At 48.6% G+C, this 19805-nt stretch overlaps 2 protein-coding genes across 2 annotated transcripts in view; both read left to right on the forward strand.

The window, feature by feature from the left end:
* Positions 1 to 19805, forward strand: part of LOC311305800 (uncharacterized protein) — a 1224369-nt gene that overhangs the window by 1152222 nt on the left and 52342 nt on the right. The gene's annotated exons all lie outside the window — the stretch shown is intronic.
* LOC311306039 (protein NLRC3-like) lies at positions 3477 to 19785 on the forward strand (the record flags this gene model as incomplete). Its single annotated transcript, XM_084434194.1, has 7 exons — positions 3477 to 3689; positions 11228 to 11356; positions 16888 to 16965; positions 17191 to 17275; positions 17553 to 17748; positions 17843 to 19168; positions 19298 to 19785. Exons 2-7 carry the CDS (start codon positions 11298 to 11300, stop codon positions 19783 to 19785), a joined length of 2232 nt encoding a protein of 743 aa, XP_084290320.1. The 5' UTR covers positions 3477 to 3689; positions 11228 to 11297.

The following is a 19805-nucleotide window of genomic DNA, read 5'->3' on the forward strand; positions in this document are numbered from 1 at the left end:
TGTGTAATTTTTTTTTTTTTAGGATTATAATAATAATAAATGTTTCTGGACTCTGAATTTGTTTACAGTTTCACATTACACAAAGTAAGAGTATGGTTTTGTGGGGCTTACAACTTATTTATAATACTCTTCATATAGCTCCTTTTTTACCTTTTTCAAGAGAAACTGGGGAGGCTGCTGAAGGTCCTTCTGGGGAGTGGGGTCTTTTCCCCAGGTTCTGGGATAGGTGCTGTGGTTGTACTGAGGGTGCTAAAAGGGACACTGACTGTCCAATTGGGGACTTCGGTGGTCCAATAAGTGCTGCTGGGGGTCCCGTTGGAGCTGTTGGGGGATTAAGCAGGGCAGCAGAGGGAAAGATTTTTAGTGAATAATGACTTAAATTTCAGTTTTGTTTGTCTACTATATGATAGAGCGGCACAATTACTTGTTAAAAGATTGTGATCTCGATTCAAACACCCACGTGATCTTATTTCTAAATGACAATGATTCTGAGCAGTTGCCATGTATCGGTATGAACATATATGCTCTATATAAATTATGTATGAACATATATGCTCTGATAATATAGTGTATAGGTTATATGCTGTTATAAAATAAATACATTTTCTGTATTCAGATATAACTTTTTTATTTTATTATTTTAAGTAGGCCTACAAATAAAATGACAAAATGTAGATGTTAAAAGACATTTATATTAAATGTAATATTACAAATCAACACATTCATGAATTGAACCAATTTGGAATTATTTAACAACTCACAAAAATATTGACATAAACACAACAAATATTACAAGACCTTGTACTCAACAGAACAGATATTATTTTACCCTCTGAGAGGAGGTCAGATAAATAAAATAGGTTTGAAAGCAGTGAGGCTTGTCTTAAGTGAGACCACACTATGGATACGAGGCCTCCACACACGATAACGTCCTCTAGAAACTGTGTATACTGATTCTGAAACTCTTTAACTGCATTCTCCTCACGACTGTTAAAATAACAACAAACATCTTCACAGAAAGTGCTCTCCTTGCTCATACTGTTCCAGACAATGACTGACACCATGTATTGCTAGCACTTCTCCTGCTACTGCTTTCTCTCGAGACAAAGTGCTTGTTGTATTCCTCATTTGTAAGTCGCTCTGGATAAAAGCGTCTGCTAAATTAATAAATGTAAACGTAAATGCGCTCACCTAAACAGCAGTTCGCCAGGTAGAGGAGAATGGAGAAAGACTTTATTTGCAAACGAAATAAATTAACTGTCAATTCAAGTTATAAATACTATCATGTGATTTAATTTATGGTAAGAATAACAATAATTCAACAAACGCTGATGCGGTTTCTCCACACTGGGACACCCTTCTGGCTCAGCACTGGTGCAGATTCTCCCACAATGACATGAAACTCTTTACAATACCTCCTAACTTAAACAGAAATAAGAGTGTGTTGTAGACATTTACGTTTGCATGTGTTCTGCATACATCCATACACTGGTGTGTGTTAGACTAGTGATTATGAAACAGTGCTCATCATTTCCAGGATCTGAGTTCACCTTGTCAGAGTAGCCATAATGATTGAGCACCTGTGGTCACCAACATCTGGACCCAGAGGTCAATGTGCAGCTAGAGTTAGGGTCAGGTTAGGGTCAGGTCAGGGTCAGGGTCAGGGTTAGGGTTAGGGTTAGGGTCAGGTTAAGGTCAGGGTTAGGGAGAGGTACTGGTCCACCACATCCAGATGCTGATAGCACCTCTGCTTCATACCATGAACATGCATAAACATGAACAAACATAGATAGACAAACTCATCAACACTCTTGACTTGTGTCACTGTCCCTTGAATGTGGTTTAAGCTTTCCCTCACAATCAGATTTAATGTGTGGGCAAAGCATGGCAAGTGCTTCCATTCAGCTTTCCGGAAAGCTGCTTTCATGTTGCTGGCATTGTCAGTCACACAAGCAACCACTTTGTTTGAGATTCCCACTCTTCACATATCTTCTTAAGTTCGGCTGCCAGGTTGTCAGCAGTATGTCGGTCAGTGAATAAAAAGCAGTCAAGTAGAGGTGATGAAAGAGTAAAATGTTCATCGATAATATGACAAGTGACTGCCATAAAACTTGTAGTTGTCCGAGACGTCCAGGTATCAGTCGTCAGACACACAGCAGAGGCATTGCTGACTTTCACCTTCACCTCTTCTTTAATTCTGCTGTAGAGCTGTGGCATCAGAGTGTTTGATATAGTCTTTCGGTTCGGTAAAATGTATGATGGATCAATTGCCTTCTAGAATCTTCTAAATCCAGTGTCACTGACGATTGAAAAAGGTTGAAAACCCAGTGCAATAATTTTAGATAACTCCTCATCCACTTTGCTTTGTTTGACAGGGCCAATTGGTGTTCTCACAAAGCTTGTCATCTAACTCTGTCTCGTCCTTTGGACACTGGAGCCAGATGAGGACGCAGTAGAGGCCGTAACAGAGGAGACAGCAGCCGTAGAAGCACGACTACCTCAGGCTTAGAAAAAAAAAGAAAAAAACTGAACTTCCGACATTGTCTATTTACTGTGTTTTTTGCCAAGTGCAACACAGTCAGTGACACACTGGGATAGACTATGTGGTGCCTGCCTTTTGGGAAGTGAATTTCCCCTTGCCCTTCCATAGCTGTGCTCTCTTCTTGAGATTTTTGCCTGTGGGATTGTCCGGATGAGCCGTCTCCAGCTGAGCAGTCGTCACTATCGCCAGCCTCGTCCACTCCTCGGCTGGGCTCTCTGGGCTCTCCGCTGCTGCTGCACAAAGGGGATCTACATAATTTAAAAGAATTATATACTGTATGTTTTAATGAAACTATGGCTGATTGTCTAAATGGATTAATCTAACAGCCTATCACACAGTATAAATCAACATGACAACAGTCTCCTACACAAACTCAAACAGGTATGAGGCTCTCGGTGTTTTCAGCATCTGCACACACACACACACACACACACACACAGTCTCACTGTATGAGGACACTCCACATGATCTTCATCTCCAGAGCTGCTCTTCAGAGTCACTTCACAAGCTTTCCCCCGTTTCATCTGAGAAAAACTACTGTTAAACACACACTGAAACTGTCTGATTACATTTAAAATGAAAGTTTTTATTCATTTCAAAACACATCATATTTGATGCTACATTTGTATTCAATCATAAAACATAGAATCCAGAAAAATATAATAAAACACACTTTAGGAATAAAAATAAAAATAAAAATAAATGTGGGCCCTAAATTAAAAGGTAGCTTACTCTGTGGAGTTTAATTGTGAACAAACAAATTACGATGATATTTTTGGCCATATCCAGCTCTATTTTTGAATTATGAATCATTTGTGTCTATTTAAGAGGTTTTAAACAGGATTTAGAGATATATGTGGTATAATATCCCGCTCTAGTGCAGTAGGTGTCGGTGTGCAACTGTTCAGCTGTTCCAAACCCTCCTGTAAAACACAGGAAGAAGAGGAAAAAGAAAGTAAAAACACCTGGGCCTCGTTTATCACCGCTGCGTCGCACAGAACAGGCTCTGAGAGAGGCGGACGACACTTCCGACGCATAAGCTGTGATTTATAAAGACAAACTTGACGGGAAAATGTGCGCATCTGCACGCAAACTGTGACCTATGTGTACGAACGTTTTGGAGACGGAGCAGTTTGGCGAACCGATGGTGAGCTGGAGTTAAATGTCGTATTGGTCGCTTTTAGACAGAGCATTTTAAGAAAATTATACATATACAGAAAGATAATACAACTATAATTTCACTCACCAAGCCTGTCACATGAAGCAAACATCATGATACCCAAACCTGTTACTCACTGGATTTGATCTGATCTATGATCCAGAAAACATTTATCCAGATTTAGCACAATGCCTCCAAATCTAATAACACTCGCGGCCATTTATGTGTTTAATCCACAATCCATCGAGACCAGCAAGAGATTCTGAGAACGACGCGCGCGGACTGACAACAAGTTTATAAGTTATGCTTATACTTATTATACTTATAAATTAATATAGTTATTATTATTATTAATACATTCTCCATAAAAGTCATTTGTAATTATTAAGAACTTCATTTTAATCGAGATTTAAATGTGAAGTTACAGAAGGCTGTTCTTCTGCTACTCTGAACAGACGAAGAATCTGCCAGAAACTACAATCTTTTTAAGTTAAAAAATTAAGATTTATTGAGAAAGGTTTATTGAAAACGAATATGTTTCTGAAAGTTCTCTTACGAGAGGTTCTCTCGTATTGCGTAAGTAGCTTACGCTGCGGGAAAGTCTCCTTTCTCGAGATACTGAAGCCAAAAAATTATCCTTAATTTTTAATAATCTTGTCAACGCAGTGCGGCAGCCTGCAGACCTAGGGCAGGCTTACTAGCGTGCCCATTGGCTGCCCTGCGGCAACTGCAGCAGCCTATAGCTGAGCCCTTGGCGTGACGTCACGACCAATGAGCGCGCTTGGCGCGCTTAATGCGTCACAACCCGTCATAAGGGGTGTGGCTTAGCGTATATAAGCAGGGCTCAGAGGCTGCTTCACTGATTTCTGTCTCTTCAGCGAAGCTCTCCGCATCGCTGGACTCTGAGGAAGCCGCCGTCGAATCAAGCGACCAGCACGCCGAGGTTCTCAGACTGAGGAAGCCGGCTGCCTTCGCCGCCTTCAGCTTTCCCTGCCTGCTTCGCTATCCGGCGAATATATCCTTTTCTGCTCTGTGTGTGTGTGTTTGTGTGCTCGCTCCGCGACACACTTGCATCTAAAAGAGCGCGAGGCGTTGTTGCAAATGCCTCGCTCATCCTGTGGCTCGTGAAGAGCCGCGCTCAGCGACGGAGACCGCCACGTGGTCTGCGCTCTCTGCCTGGGCTTCGACCACGCAGCCCGCGCTCTCTCTGAGGGCGGCTGCGAACAGTGTGAGGAATTACCGATGTCGACCCTACGGGCTCGACTCGCCATGTTTGAAGATCCTCCACCTTCTCCGGCTGCCTCTTCCGGGCCGCGTAAGAAGAAACGCCGCTCTCAAAGGCCTCCTGAACCGGATGTTACAGCTGAGTGCTCGCCGGAGCCCCTCCCGCGAGCCTCGCTCTCTCCTTCTCCCCCGCCCTTCACCTATGCGCAGCGGCCGGCTTCTGCCCGCACTGCCGTCGCCCCGGGAGACGAAGCAGATGACGCCGCTGACAGCTGCTCTCTGCTTGCTTCTGACAGCGAGGAATGGTCAGGCTCTCACCGCTCCGCCTCCTCGACTTTAGAGTCTGGCAGGTCCCGCGCCAGTGTCGACGCGGAGCTTCTCCGCCTCCTCACCCAAGCGGTCGAACGAATGGGACTGGATTGGTCCCCACCGAAGGAGCCTGCACCTAATCGGCTCGACGGGTGTTTTCTGCCTAGCCGCCGCCAAGCGCCAGCCTCTAGGTCAGCACCCTTCCTGCCTGAGCTCCACGCGGAGCTTTCTAAGTCATGGAATGCGCCCTTCTCCGCTAGACTCCGCTCTCCAGTTTCCTCGGCTCTCTCCCAGGTGGACGGGGCCGCCGAGAAAGGCTATACTGGTATCCCCTCCGTGGAGGAGGCGGTGGCAACGCACCTTTGCCCGCCGTCTGCTAGATGGCGCTCAAAGTCTGCCCTGCCGTCCAAAGCCTGCAGGACCACCTCAGCTCTCGCCGGCCGCGCTTTCGCCGCCTCCGGCCAAGCTGCTTCCGCCCTGCACTCGATGGCTGTACTTCAGATCCTACAAGCCGACCTCCTCCGTGAACTGGATGAGAAGGGCCCGGATCACTCAGCCTTAATGGATCTGCGCAGCGCTACGGACCTTGCGCTCCATGCTACTAAGACCGCTGCACAAGCCATCGGCAGATCTATGGCCGCGCTCACCGTCATCGACAGGCACCTATGGTTGACGCTAGCGGATATGAGTGAGTCAGAGCGCGCTGTGTTCCTCAATGCCCCACTCTCGCCCACCGGCCTCTTCGGCCCTGCGGTCAGCGGGATAGTGGATCGCTTCTCCGAAGTGCAGAAGGCGTCGCAGGCTATGAACCTCTTCCTGCCCCGCCGCTCGAGCCCAGCCACAGGCCGCTCTCAAGCTCAGCCTCCTGTGCGCAGCTCCACACAGCGCTCGTCTCGGCCACCTAATGCTTCGCAGCGACGTCAGGGCGGCCGCCCTAGATCGCGCTCGACCAGCCGTCACAGACCGCCGCCCCCCCCGGGGTCCGCGGCCCAAGATTACGCTGAAGTCTGAGCCCGCGAAGTCCTCCTAGCATCTACAAGGATGAAGAGATGGTTGAGTCCCGCTACGGCCGGACCGCCATCAAAGCGCCCAGCTCTGTCGGTCCCCTCGATTCAGGCTACTGCAGCAGCTTACACCGCAGCCAACGAGCCAGTAATACCACTCGCTCGCCTGCACACAAACGCCGTTTTCACGGCGGCCCAGATAAATCTCAGAAAGAGTATAAGTTCGGGTTTACGGCTCCGGCCGAAGGTGTCTTAAGTGTAGGAAATGTGCCCAGTCCCATGTGCTCACTGCTTCACACAAACACGGTCCCCATGGTAACGCGCTCAGAGCGCTCTCTCATAAGGCGGACACACGCCGCTCGAGTATTAAGTGTAGTAAATGTGCCCACAACTCTGTGCTCACACCTACCCGCTGCTCGCTCTGCCATTCAGTTACCTCGGGTTGCAACGGCTCAGGCCGAGGGTGTCTTAAGTGTAGAAAATGTGCCCACTCCCATGTGTTCACTGCTTCACACAAACATGGTTCCCATGGTAACGCGCTCAGAGCGCTCTCTCATAAAGTGGAAACACGCCGCTCGAGTATTAAGTGTAGTAAATGTGCCCACAACTCTGTGCTCACACCTACCCGCTGCTTGCTCTGCCATACGGTTACCTCGGGTTACATACCCTCTAAAGCTCCCAAACACTGGTGCGCGCCGCCCCATCCTCTCTGATACAGGTTCCCCATCCCGCGCAGCGCGGCGATCTGAACCCAGAGACCATTCGACCCCTAACTATGCGTGCAAAAGCATGGGAAGCTATTCAGGGCGCGTCAGAATGGGTGTTGAACACTATAAAACACGGCTATTCGCTTCAATTCGCTCGTCACCCCCCGCGCTTTCTAGCGCAGACGAAGACGAAAGTGAGTTTAGAAGCAGCGCACCTGCTTCAAGCAGAAATAGCGAAGCTGCTGCGCAAAGGGGCTATAGAACAGGTTCATCCTTCCCTGAGCGAGTCGGGCTTTTACAGCCGTTACTTCCTCGTACCCAAGAAGGACGGAGCGTTAAGACCTATTTTAGATCTGAGACATCTGAACAAGGCCCTCATGAGACGGCCGTTCAAGATGATTACAACGAGACAGATCCTTGCGCAGATCCGCCCAGGAGACTGGTTTATCTCTCTCGATCTAAAGGACGCGTACTTTCAGATCCAGATAACTCCCCGTCACAGGCCATTCTTGAGATTCGCCTTCGACGGTCGAGTATATCAATACACAGTCCTGCCATTCGGCCTGTCTTTAGCACCCCGTACATTTACGAAATGCATGGACACGGCTCTCGCTCCCCTGAGAAGACAGGGAATGCGAATACTGAACTATCTGGACGATTGGCTTGTTCTAGCGCAGTCAGAGACGGAACTTGTGTCTCACAGAACAGCGCTTCTCAGCCATCTGGAAGGTCTGGGTCTCTCGGTCAATTGGACCAAGAGCTCGCTCTCGCCCCGTCAGTCAATTTCCTTTCTTGGAATAGAACTGGACTCGGTGGCTATGACGGCCAGATTGTCGGAGCAGCGCGCGCGCCGCATCCATCTCCTCGCCGCATCCTTCAAAATAGGCAGCCGGGTTCCGCTGAAAGCATTCCAGCGTATCCTGGGGCACATGGCCTCAGCTGCGGCAGTGCTCCAGCTGGGCTTACTGCGCATGCGCCCGCTTCAACGCTGGCTGAAAGCGCGCGTGCCCCATCGAGCCTGGGCGGCCGGCGGCTCGCGAGTCAGAGTGACTCAGGGCTGCATTTCAGCCCTGCAGCCTTGGCTAGCAGCCGAATGGTATCACACAGGAGTGATTATGGGGGTGATCTCACACCGGAAAGTTGTCTCGACAGACGCTTCCAACCTAGGTTGGGGAGCGCTCTTCGAAGGCAGACCGGTCTATGGCCGCTGGTCAGACCAGGAGAATCTCCTACACATAAACTGTCTAGAGATGCTCGCGGTCGAGAAAGCGCTCAAACACTTCCTCCCATTCCTCCACGGTCACCATGTTCTAGTCCGCATGGACAATACATCGGTTGTGGCCTATGTGAATCGCCAGGGCGGTGTCAGATCAAAGACGCTCTGCGCCCTGGCGGAACGCCTCCTCGTGTGGGCTCAGCACTCTCTGCGCTCGCTGAGAGCCGCGCATGTGCCTGGCCATCTGAACGAGGGCCCCGACAGACTGTCCAGGGACAACGTTCCCCCTGGGGAGTGGTCTCTACACCCCCAAACAGTCCAGTCACTGTGGCGCCGTTTCGGCAAAGCGAAAGTCGACCTTTTTGCGTCAAAAGACAACGCTCACTGCCCAGAGTTCTTCTCGAAGAACGAGGACGCGCTGGCCCAGACCTGGCCCAGCGGCCCGCTATATGCTTTTCCCCCGGTCTCTCTGCTGCCTCAGGTCATCGAGAGAGTCAGGGAAGCGCACCACACAGTGCTCCTCATAGCCCCGTACTGGGAGAACCAAGCTTGGTTCCCGGAACTGATACAGTTGGCAGACTCAGTCCCTTGGCCGATACCGGTGCGGAGAGGCCTTCTCTCTCAAGCCCGCGGCTCGATCTGGCATCCCCATCCAGAGCGCTGGTCTCTGCATGCATGGAGCCTCAACGATTACACGCTGATCTGCCAGAAGGGGTCATGAACACGATCATACAATCCAGAGCCCCCTCTACGAGGCGGCTCTACACGTCTAAATGGTCGGTGTTTAACAGATGGTGCACTGTCAAGGGGCTCGATCCACAGACATGTGGGGTATCGCAAGTATTGTGCTTTCTTCAAGAGCTGCTGGACGCGGGCAGGTCCCCCTCCACGCTCAAAGTCTATGTGGCGGCCATTTCAGCGTTCTCTGTCTCAGAGCTGGGCCGCACATTAGGAAGGAACGAGTTCGTCATCCGCTTCCTTAGGGGAGCTAGGAGGATGAACCCCCCGCGACCCCCCTCGGTTCCTATGTGGGATCTTTCACTGGTCTTGGAAGCCCTGAAAGCGCATCCCTTTGAACCCGTGGAAACTGTAGATATGAAATACCTCACGCTCAAAACCGTTTTTCTGATAGCGCTGTCTTCAGTCAAACGAGTGGGAGACCTTCACGCGTTATCTATTAATGCCGCGTGCCTCGAGTTCGGACCTAATGACTCTAAAGTTATTCTCAGACCGAGGCATGGTTATGTTCCCAAAATATTGGGCACTCCCTTCAGAGCGCAGGTCATTTCTCTCTCAGCCCTGCCGACTCCCGGCAGCGAGGCAGATAGTAATCCCCTCTGCCCGGTCAGGGCGTTGAGAAACTACATTTCACGCTCCGCCGCCTTCAGGCGCTCGGAGCAGCTTTTTGTTTCGTTTGGTGGGCGCACCAAGGGTCTCGCCGCCTCGAAACACAGCCTGTCCAGATGGATAGTGGACGCTATTGCTGCTGCTTATGCGTCTAAAGACCTGCAGTGCCCTCTGGGCATTCGAGCTCACTCCACCAGAGGCATGGCCTCATCGTGGGCGTGGTCCAGCGGGATTCCCATTCATGACATTTGTGCAGCGGCAGGCTGGGCCTCCCCCTCTACATTTGTTAGGTTTTACAACCTGGAAGTTCCCGCCTTGCAGGCGAAAGTGTTATCAGTCTAAGTCTCGCGTAAGCCAGCCCACTATCTGTGCGCGGGCTACGTTGTGTGATTTAGCTCTACTGGTTGAGCTGCACTGCGTAGAGAATTGTCAGTTCGGACCGGCTGTGCCGCTCCGTGCCCCCCATAGTATGTGCTTGTGTACTGCGCTAGCCCTCTGTTGGCCGCCCGGCTCTCTGCTATCACGTTCCCCGGGCTCTCCCTGGGACTCATTCAGTGGATGCTGGGCGCGCACGGAGTTGACAAGGGAGTTCCCGCAGCGTAAGCTACTTACGCAATACGAGAGAACCTCTCGTAAGAGAACGTTTCGGTTACTAAACGTAACCACTGTTCTCTCTAGAGAGGGAACGAGTATTGCGTAACCCGCCGTGCTCGCGCCACGAGCTCATTCGCTTCATGCGACAGAAACCAGTGAAGCAGCCTCTGAGCCCTGCTTATATGCGCTAAGCCACACCCCTTATGACGGGTTGTGACGCATTAAGCGCGCCAAGCGTGACATTGGTCGTGACATCACGCCAAGGGCTCAGCTATAGGCTGCTGCAGTTGCCGCAGGGCAGCCAATGGGCACGCTAGTAAGCCTGCCCTAGGTCTGCAGACTGCCGCACTGCGTTGACAAGATTATTAAAAATTAAGGATAATTTTTTGGCTTCAGTATCTCGAGAAAGGAGACTTTCCCGCAGCGTAAGCTACTTACGCAATACTCGTTCCCTCTCTAGAGAGAACAGAGGTTACGTTTAGTAACCGAAACGTTTTCCCCCATTTCCTCTTCAGTTTTAGGCTGTTGTTTTTGTGGTGTGAAATCGAAAGTATTTTTGAAGCAGACATTTACAGTAGACAGACAGATGAAGCCTGACGTCAATGACCAACAATCTGCTGTTATTAAACTGAATATCGCAGTTCAAATATAGCAATTATGGTTAGTAGTTATACAGTATGTCTATTATAATTCTGGTTACGTTTACTCAATCAGTTATTTTAGGATCATTTGAAAGTAATGAAATAAATCATCATTGTGAACTTGAAGTAATGATTAAATTACAAACGATTCAACAATTAATAAAGATTGGGTAAATATGATTGTAAAATGATATTAAACTGTAATAGAGAATATAACAAATCAGCTTCAATTTTCCCACTCATAGTTTTAAACACAATTTCTGTTCCCCAATGATTTAATATTTAGAGTCAGTTAATGATTAAACAATCAGAAATGATTAAGACCATTCGGTTATTTTACATGGCAATATATTTGTCTGTAACTCACTTTATTTTATAGATTGTTTTTGCTGTTGCTGTTGCTGTTGTTGATGGTAACTCCACATTCTTCATTATTGTCTTAAATAAGATGTTCTTCATCTGTGTAAAATGGTGTCATTTCCAGGTGATGCTGAAGGATTGAGTGTTTTCAGAAACCAGTGCTGATCAGTTTTCAGTGTCAGTTTAGCTGCAGTATGTCAGAGGAAAGAGGAAAGAACTCTCTCTCTCAGATGAGTCTCTCAGAGAAACACAGGTAAGACTGCGTCTGTTTTCATCAGTTTAAACTCCACTGGACTTTGTGTTTCCCTGTCAATAACACAACTTTCAGCATATTTGCACATGCTTTGCACAATTTCTATTTTTAACTTCTTAAATTAACTCTGACATTGTCTATAAAGCCCTGTTTGCTCTATAGAAAATATCACAGTTAATAATTTGTTTATAACCTTCTAGACGCTGAATCAATCCAAATAAATGACTTCAGTTTTTAGATCATACAATTATTGACAGACATTAGGAAACAACTATACACTTAATTGAATTCAAGTATGCTAACACAACTGTGTCACACAGACATTTCTGCTCTCTATTTGTGTCAATAAACAAAAACTTGAAATGTTCTCATAAATTAGAGTGAAGTATTTTTGTAACATATTAAATCTCTCTCATATATATTAAAGAAATCGTTAAACTAATGTGAGCCAGTAAAATAAAATAGTAGTTAACTATAAAACAGTAAATTGTGTGAGTGTGTGTATTTCTGTGGAGGATTAGATAAAGACACAGATGTGTTTCACACACAGTTGATCCTCCTTTACTAAAGTGTTCTCTTACGAGAGGTTCTCTCGTATTGCGTAAGCTAGCTTACGCTGCGGGAAAGTCTCCTTTCTCGAGATACTGAAGCCAAAAATTATCCTTAATTTTTTAAATCTTGTCTACGCAGTGCGGCAGCCTGCAGACCTAGGGCAGGCGACTCGCGTGCCCATTGGCTGCTCTGCGGCAACTGCAGCAGCCTATCGCTGAGCCCTGGGCGTGACGTCACGTCCAATGAGCGCGCTTGGCGCGCTCAATGCGTCACAGCCCGTCATTAGGGGTGTGGCTTAGCGTATATAAGCAAGGCTCAGAGGCTGCTTCGCTGATTTCTGTCTCTTCAGCGAAGCTCTTCGCATCGCTGATCTCTGAGGAAGCCGCCGTCGAAGCAAGCGACCAGCACGCCGAGGATCTCAGCCTGAGGACGCCGGCCGCTTTCGCCACCTTCAGCCTTCCCTGCCTGCTGTGCTATCCGGCACTATATCCTTTTTCTGCTCTGTGTTGTGTGTGTTTGTGTGTTCGCCCCGCGACACACTTGCATCTAAAAGAGCGCGAGGCGTTGTTGCAAATGCCTCGCTCATCCTGTGGCTCGTGTGAGCCACGCTCAGCGACAGAGACCGCCATGTATCTGCGCTCTCTGCCTGGGCTTCTATGACAGCTGAGCGCTCGCCGGAGCCCCTCCCGCGAGCCTCGCTATTTCCTTCTCCCCCCCACCTCCCGACGCGCAGCGGCCGGCTTCGCCCGCACTGCCGTCACCTCAGGGGATGAAGCAGACAGCGCTGTTTTCTTACACAGCTGCTTTCTCCCCTCTGTCAAGCCGCGCAAACGGCGCCGCTCACAAGGGATGTCAGAAACGGACGGTCTCGGGCTATAGCTTCCTTTACGTTACAAGAAAGCTACACCCCGGACGACGCACGCCCCTCCCTGCGCTCTCCCCCTCTGTTCGAGCCGCGCAAACGTGCCGCTCACAAGGGATGTCAGAAGTAGACGGTCACGGGCTGGCTTCCTTTACGTTATAAGAAAGCTACCCCGCGTCTCGGTCGCGCGTCACTCTCCGGCCACCTCCGTTTCTCACACATTTCTCAGTCCCCTCCTAAGCTCAGGCGACTAGAAATATCAATATTGCAGTAAACGAGCCTGTTTTAATACACGCACGCCTGCAAACATACGATGTCATAGCACATGATGACATCTTCCCGCTCTCTCTCCCTTGTTCGAGCCGCGCAACTGCGCCGTTCTCAAGGGATATCAGAGCGGACGTCACGAGCACCGGCGAAAAGAGGAAGAGAGAGTGTTTTCGTCCCGCCTAGGCCGGACTACCTCCAGTCCTCGCATATTTCTCAGTCCCCTCCAAGTTCAGGCGGCTGGAAATACTATACTGCAGTAACGAGCCTGTTTTAATACACGCGCGCGTCTGCAAACAAACGCCGAAACGAAACACGACGCTCGGTCATATGCTCGCACTAACTAAAAGATTATGTGTGCTCCTGTGGCTCAGTGGCAGAGCATTGGACTTCCACACGGGAGACCCGTGTTCGAATCCGGCTCTGGCGGCAGATAAATATTTTTTCTGCTGGCTTCTCCGAGCTCGCGGCCAGCTTTCTCACATACAGAAAGCGAACCCGTATCTCGCAGGATGGTGCTTGAGTATTTATGAGCGACTAAACTTATGAGCCATCAAAGCTTCTTGCTCTATCAGTTTCCTATAACACCGATGGTGTTATACGTGTAGAAAATGTGCCCACTCCCACGTGCTCACTGCTACACACAAACACGGTCTCCCCGGTAACGTCCACAGAGCGCACTCTCTTAAAGCGGTCACACACCGCTTGAGTACTAAGTGTAGGAAATGTGCCCACAACTCTGTGCTCACACCTACCCGTTGCTCGCTCTGCCACTCAGTTACCCCGGGTTGCAGATCCTCTAAAGCTCACTAACATTCCAGCTCTAGCCGAAGATAAGTGTAGAAAATGTGCCCACTCTCATGTGCTCACTGCTTCACACAAACACGGTCCCCATGGTAACGCGCTCAGAGCGCTCTCTCTTAAAGCGGACACACGCCGCTCGAGTACTAAGTGTAGTAAATGTGCCCACAACTCTGTGCTCACACATACCCGCTGCTCGCTCTGCCATTCAGTTACCTCGGGTTACAGACCCTCTAAAGCCCCGAAACACTCCGGCTCCGGCCGAGGGTGTCATAAGTGTAGAAAATGTGCCCACTCCCATGTGCTCACTGCTTCGCACAAACACGGTCCCCATGGTTACGCGCTCAGAGCGCTCTCTCATAGGCGGACACTCGCCGCTCGAGTATTAAGTGTAGTAAATGTGCCCACAACTCTGTGCTCACACCTACCCGCTGCTCGAGTTGCAACGGCTCAGGCCGAGGGGATATTAAGTGTAGAAAATGTGCCCACTCCCATGTGTTCACTGCTTCACACAACATGGTTCCCATGGTAATGCGCTCAGAGCGCTCTCTCATAAAGCGGAAACACGCCGCTCGAGTATTAAGTGTAGTAAATGTGCCCACAACTCTGTGCTCACACCTACTCGCTGCTCGCTCTGCCATACGGTTACCCCGGGTTACAGACCCTCTAAAGCTCCCAAAAACACTGGCCGTGTTATAAGTGTAAACCCTGCGCCCGCTCACGAGCACGCGCACTCACTTTCAGACACTATATCCCCCACGCCGCTCTCGCGCCAGGGGTGTTTGACAGCAAAACGCGCTCCATCCTTCAGGACCGAGCTACTGAACGCTGTACAGCCGGCCAATACTGTTTATCAGCCCCCGTGTTCGAGCACCGGCGGCGCGCGCGCCGCCCCATCCTCTCTGATACAGGTTCTCCATCCCGCGCAGCGCGGCGATCTGAACCCAGAGACCATTCGACCCCTAGCTATGCGTGCAAAAGCATGGGAAGCTATTCAGGGCGCGTCAGAATGGGTGTTGAACACTACAAAACACGGCTATTCGCCTCAATTCGCTCGTCGCCCCCCGCGCTTTCTAGCGCAGACGGAGACGAAAGTGGGTTTAGAAGCAGCGCACCTGCTTCGAGCAGAAATAGCGAAGCTGCTGCGCAAAGGGGCCATAGAACAGGTTCATCCTTCCTTGAGCGAGTCAGGCTTTTACAGCCGTTACTTCCTCGTTCCCAAGAAGGACGGAGCATTAAGACCTATTTTAGATCTGAGACATCTGAACAAGGCTCTCATGAGACGGCCGTTCAAGATGATTACAACCAGACAGATCCTTGCGCAGATCCGCCCAGGAGACTGGTTTATCTCTCTCGATCTGAAAGACGCGTATTTCCAGATCCAGATAACCCCCCGTCACAGGCCATTCTTGAGATTCGCCTTCGACGGTCGAGCTTATCAATACACAGTCCTGCCGTTCGGCCTGTCTTTAGCACCCCGTACATTTACGAAATGCATGGACACGGCTCTCGCTCCCCTGAGAAGTCAGGGAATGCGAATTCTGAACTATCTGGACGACTGGCTTGTTCTAGCGCAGTCAGAGACAGAACTTGTGTCTCACAGAACAGCGCTTCTCAGCCATCTGGAAGGTCTGGGTCTAGCGGTCAATTGGACCAAGAGCTCGCTCTCGCCCCGTCAGTCAATTTCCTTTCTCGGAATAGAACTGGACTCGGTGGCGATGACGGCCAGATTGTCGGAGCAGCGCGCGCGCCGCATCCGGCGCCTCGCCGCATCCTTCAAAGAAGGCAATCGGGTTCCTCTGAAAGCATTTCAGCGCATCCTGGGGCATATGGCCTCAGCTGCAGCAGTGCTTCAGCTGGGTTTACTGCGCATGCGCCCGCTTCAACGCTGGCTAAGAGCGCGCGTATCCCATCGAGCCTGGGCGACCGGCGGCTCGCTAATCAGAGTGACTCAGGGCTGTGTCTCAGCCCTGCAGCCCTGGCTAGCAGCCGAATGGTATCACACTGGAGTGATTATGGGAGTGATTTCACACCGGAAAGTTGTCTCAACAGACGCGTCCAACCTAGGTTGGGGAGCGCTCTTCGAAGGCAGACCGGTCTATGGCCGCTGGTCAGACCAGGAGAATCTCCTACACATAAACTGTCTAGAGATGCTCGCGGTCGAGAAAGCGATCATGCACTTCCTCCCATTCCTCCATGGTCACCATGTTCTAGTCCGCACGGACAACACATCAGTAGTGGCCTATGTGAACCGCCAGGGCGGTGTCAGATCAAAGAAGCTCTGCGCCCTGACGGAACGCCTCCTCGTATGGGCTCAGCACTCTCTGCGCTCTCTGAGAGCATCGCATGTGCCTGGCCATCTGAACGAGGGCCCCGACAGACTGTCCAGGGACAACGTTCCCCCTGGGGAGTGGTCTCTACACCCCCAAACAGTCCAGTCGCTGTGGCGCCGCTTTGGCAGAGCGAAAGTCGACCTCTTTGCGTCAAAAGACAACGCACACTGCCCAGTATTCTTTTCAAAGAGCGAGGACGCGCTGGCCCAGACATGGCCCAGCGGCCCGCTATATGCTTTTCCCCCGGTCTCTCTTCTGCCTCAGGTCATCGAGAGAGCCAGGAAAGCGCGCCACACAGTGCTCCTCATAGCCCCGTTCTGGGAGAACCAAGCTTGGTTCCCGGAACTCATACAATTGGCAGATTCAGCCCCTTGGCCGATCCCGGTGCGGAGAGACCTTCTCTCTCAAGCCCGCGGCTCGATTTGGCATCCCCACCCAGAGCGCTGGTCTCTGCATGCGTGGAGCCTCAACAATTACATGCTGATCTACCAGAAGGGGTGATGAACACGATCAAACAATCTAGAGCTCCCTCCACGAGGGACGTCCTCTACACGTCCTCTACACGTCTAAATGGTCGGTGTTTAACAAATGGTGCACTGCCAGAGGGCTCGATCCACAGACATGTGGGGTCTCGCGAGTATTGTGCTTCCTTCAAGAGCTACTGGACGCGGGCAGGTCCCCTTCCACGCTCAAAGTCTATGTCGTCATGTGTCCAGCTCTGAGTCTCTGAGGAGTGATCAGTCTAAAGGTTTTCCACCAAACTTCAGTGAGAAAACACCATCATCTAATAAAAGGTATTTCATAAGTTTCTAATTTTTTGTCACACGTTGTCTGTGTTTAAAAGATGTATCAGCGAATACCAATCATGAAACATTTTTAGATCCAATATTTATTATTATTTATCATTGAATCATTTATCATGATATTTATCATTGAATACTCTGATAAATATTTGCTTTTTCTCTTTCTGTGAAATTTTGCCTGGAAAATCAGTATTTATTTGATTTATTTGATTACAGGCTTCAATATGAGACATTAGACTCAGACGTTCAGACTCACAGGAACCACGAGAATTTCAAAGACAATCTTCTAGGAATCTTCCAAGTAGGAAAACACATTTTTATAAATGTTTAATATTCTAACAAACAAATATGTTATTGAACAAAGACATTTTATTGAATTCCTCCAGATCCATTTTTTCCTTTGAAGCACTTATATATTTTTTATTTTTCTATTTGTTAAAAATATCAGCTGGTTAACATGCTAGTCTTTTAACTGGATTTTTTTTATAGATATTATAGTTATCGAATAAATTGTGTTGACAAAATGTAGATGTACAATTTGGTTTAAATTGTGTCTTTTTTCTTACTTTTGTTTGTAGGACCTTGAGAGCAAAATAATCACGTTTCTGAAGAATGAGCTGGAGAAGTTTAAGAAAATATTACAAAAGGAGAACACAGAACACTTTGTGAAGGACTTTAATGAGAACAGATCCAGTATCAAAGAATCAGCTCTTGATCTCACACTACATTACCTGAGAGAGATGAAGCAAGATGAAGCTGCTGATGCTCTAGAAGGTAAGAGACTCATGATCATCTGTCTGATTGTCTCTTATAAATGTAGGAGAGAAAATGAAGACTAAAACTGTCTATTTTCTGTTCCTGTGTTTAGGTGAGCTGTTCTTCATTCATCAGCTGAAATGTGGCCTAAAGAAGAAGTATCAATGTGTGTTTGAAGGAATTGCGAAGCAAGGTGACTCCACACTTCTGAATAACATCTACACAGATCTCTATATCACTCAGGGTGGCAGTGAACAGGTCAATACTGAACATGAGGTGAGACAGATTGAAGTTGCTTCCAGGCGTCATGAAGCACAAGAGATACAGGTTGAATGCACAAATTTGTTTGAAGCTCCTGAACAAGACAAGAAGAAGATCCGAACTGTACTGACAAAAGGAGTCGCTGGCATCGGGAAATCAGTCTCTGTGCAAAAGTTTGTTCTGGACTGGGCTGAAGGAAAAGAAAATCAAGATATCCGCTTCATATTTCCGCTTCCTTTCAGAGAGATGAACTTAAAGGAGAAAGAAAAACTCAGTTTGATGGACCTTATAACTCAATTCTTCCCAGAGACAAAAGGACTGAACCTTACAAGAAGGAATCAATTCAAAGTGCTGTTCATCCTTGATGGACTGGACGAATGTCGCCTTCCTCTGAAGTTTGATCGTAATGAGACGTGGAGTGATGTATCGTCACCAGCCTCTCTGGATGTTCTCCTAACGAACCTCATGAAGGGAAATCTGCTTCCTTCTGCTCTCATCTGGATCACCACCAGACCAGCAGCTGCCAGTAAGATTCCTCCTGACTGTATCAACCGGCTGACAGAGATACGAGGATTCAGTGACGCACAGAAGCAAGAGTACTTCAAAAAAAGATTCACCGATGAGAATCAGGCCAACACAATCATAGATCACATTAAACAATCAAAGAGTCTCTTTATCATGTGCCACATCCCAGTCTTCTGCTGGATTTCAGCCACGGTTCTCCAGAACATTCTGGAGGAGGAAATAAATAATGATGTGAAAAACACTCAGGCTGATGAGATCTCTAAAACCCTGCAAGAATCAAACACTGAAGACACTCCCAAGACTCTGACACAAATGTACACACACTTTCTCCGCTTTCAGATCCAGCAGAGCTGCCGAAAGTATGATGGAGAATACACACCAGATGTTTCCTGGGATAAAGACGCCATCCTTTCACTGGGGAAACTGGCATTTCATCAGCTGGAAAGAAACAACCTGATCTTCTATGACACAGACCTGGAAGCCTGTGGTATTGACGTCTATAAGGCATCAGTGTACTCAGGAATGTGTACCCAGATCTTTAAGGAGGAAACAGGGATCGCTCTTGGTACCATGTACTGCTTTGTTCACTTGAGCATTCAAGAGTTTATTGCAGCCCTTTATGCACATCTGTTTCTATACATCAACAAGACAAGTGTGTTTGATCATGAGTCTACAGAACAGGAAAACAGAAATGAAACCATGATTGATTTGCTCAAGACCCTTTATTCATATCTGATTCTATACATAAATAAGAAAAGTGTGTTTGATCATGAGTCTACAGAACGGGAAAACAGAAATGAAACCATGATTGATTTTCTCAAGACTGCATTGGACAAGGCGCTCGAGAGTGACAATGGACACCTGGACCTTTTCCTTCGCTTCCTCCTCGGTCTGTCGCTCCAGTCCAATCGAGGACTCTTACGAGGTCTGTTGACACAGCAAGACGGCAATGACCAGAGCAACAAGGAAATAGTTCAGTACATCAAGCAGAAATTAGAAGATGATCTTCCTGCAGAGAGATCCATCAATCTGTTCTACTGTCTGAATGAACTGAACGACCAAACTCTGGTGAAAGAGATTCAGACCCACCTTAGCAAAGGAAGTCTCTCATCTGGTGACCTTTCACCTGCCCAGTGGTCTGCTTTAGCCTTTGTGTTGTTGACATCAGAGGAGGAGCTGGAGGAGTTTGAGCTTCAGAAATTCAAGAAATCAGACGAGTGTCTCATTAGATTATCGGCAGTCATCAAAACCTCCAGAAGAGCTCTGTAAGTATTTTAATATATTTTCTC

This window comes from Rutilus rutilus (genome assembly GCF_951802725.1).
Source record: "Rutilus rutilus genome assembly, chromosome: 1".
Taxonomy (NCBI): Eukaryota; Metazoa; Chordata; class Actinopteri; order Cypriniformes; family Leuciscidae; genus Rutilus; species Rutilus rutilus.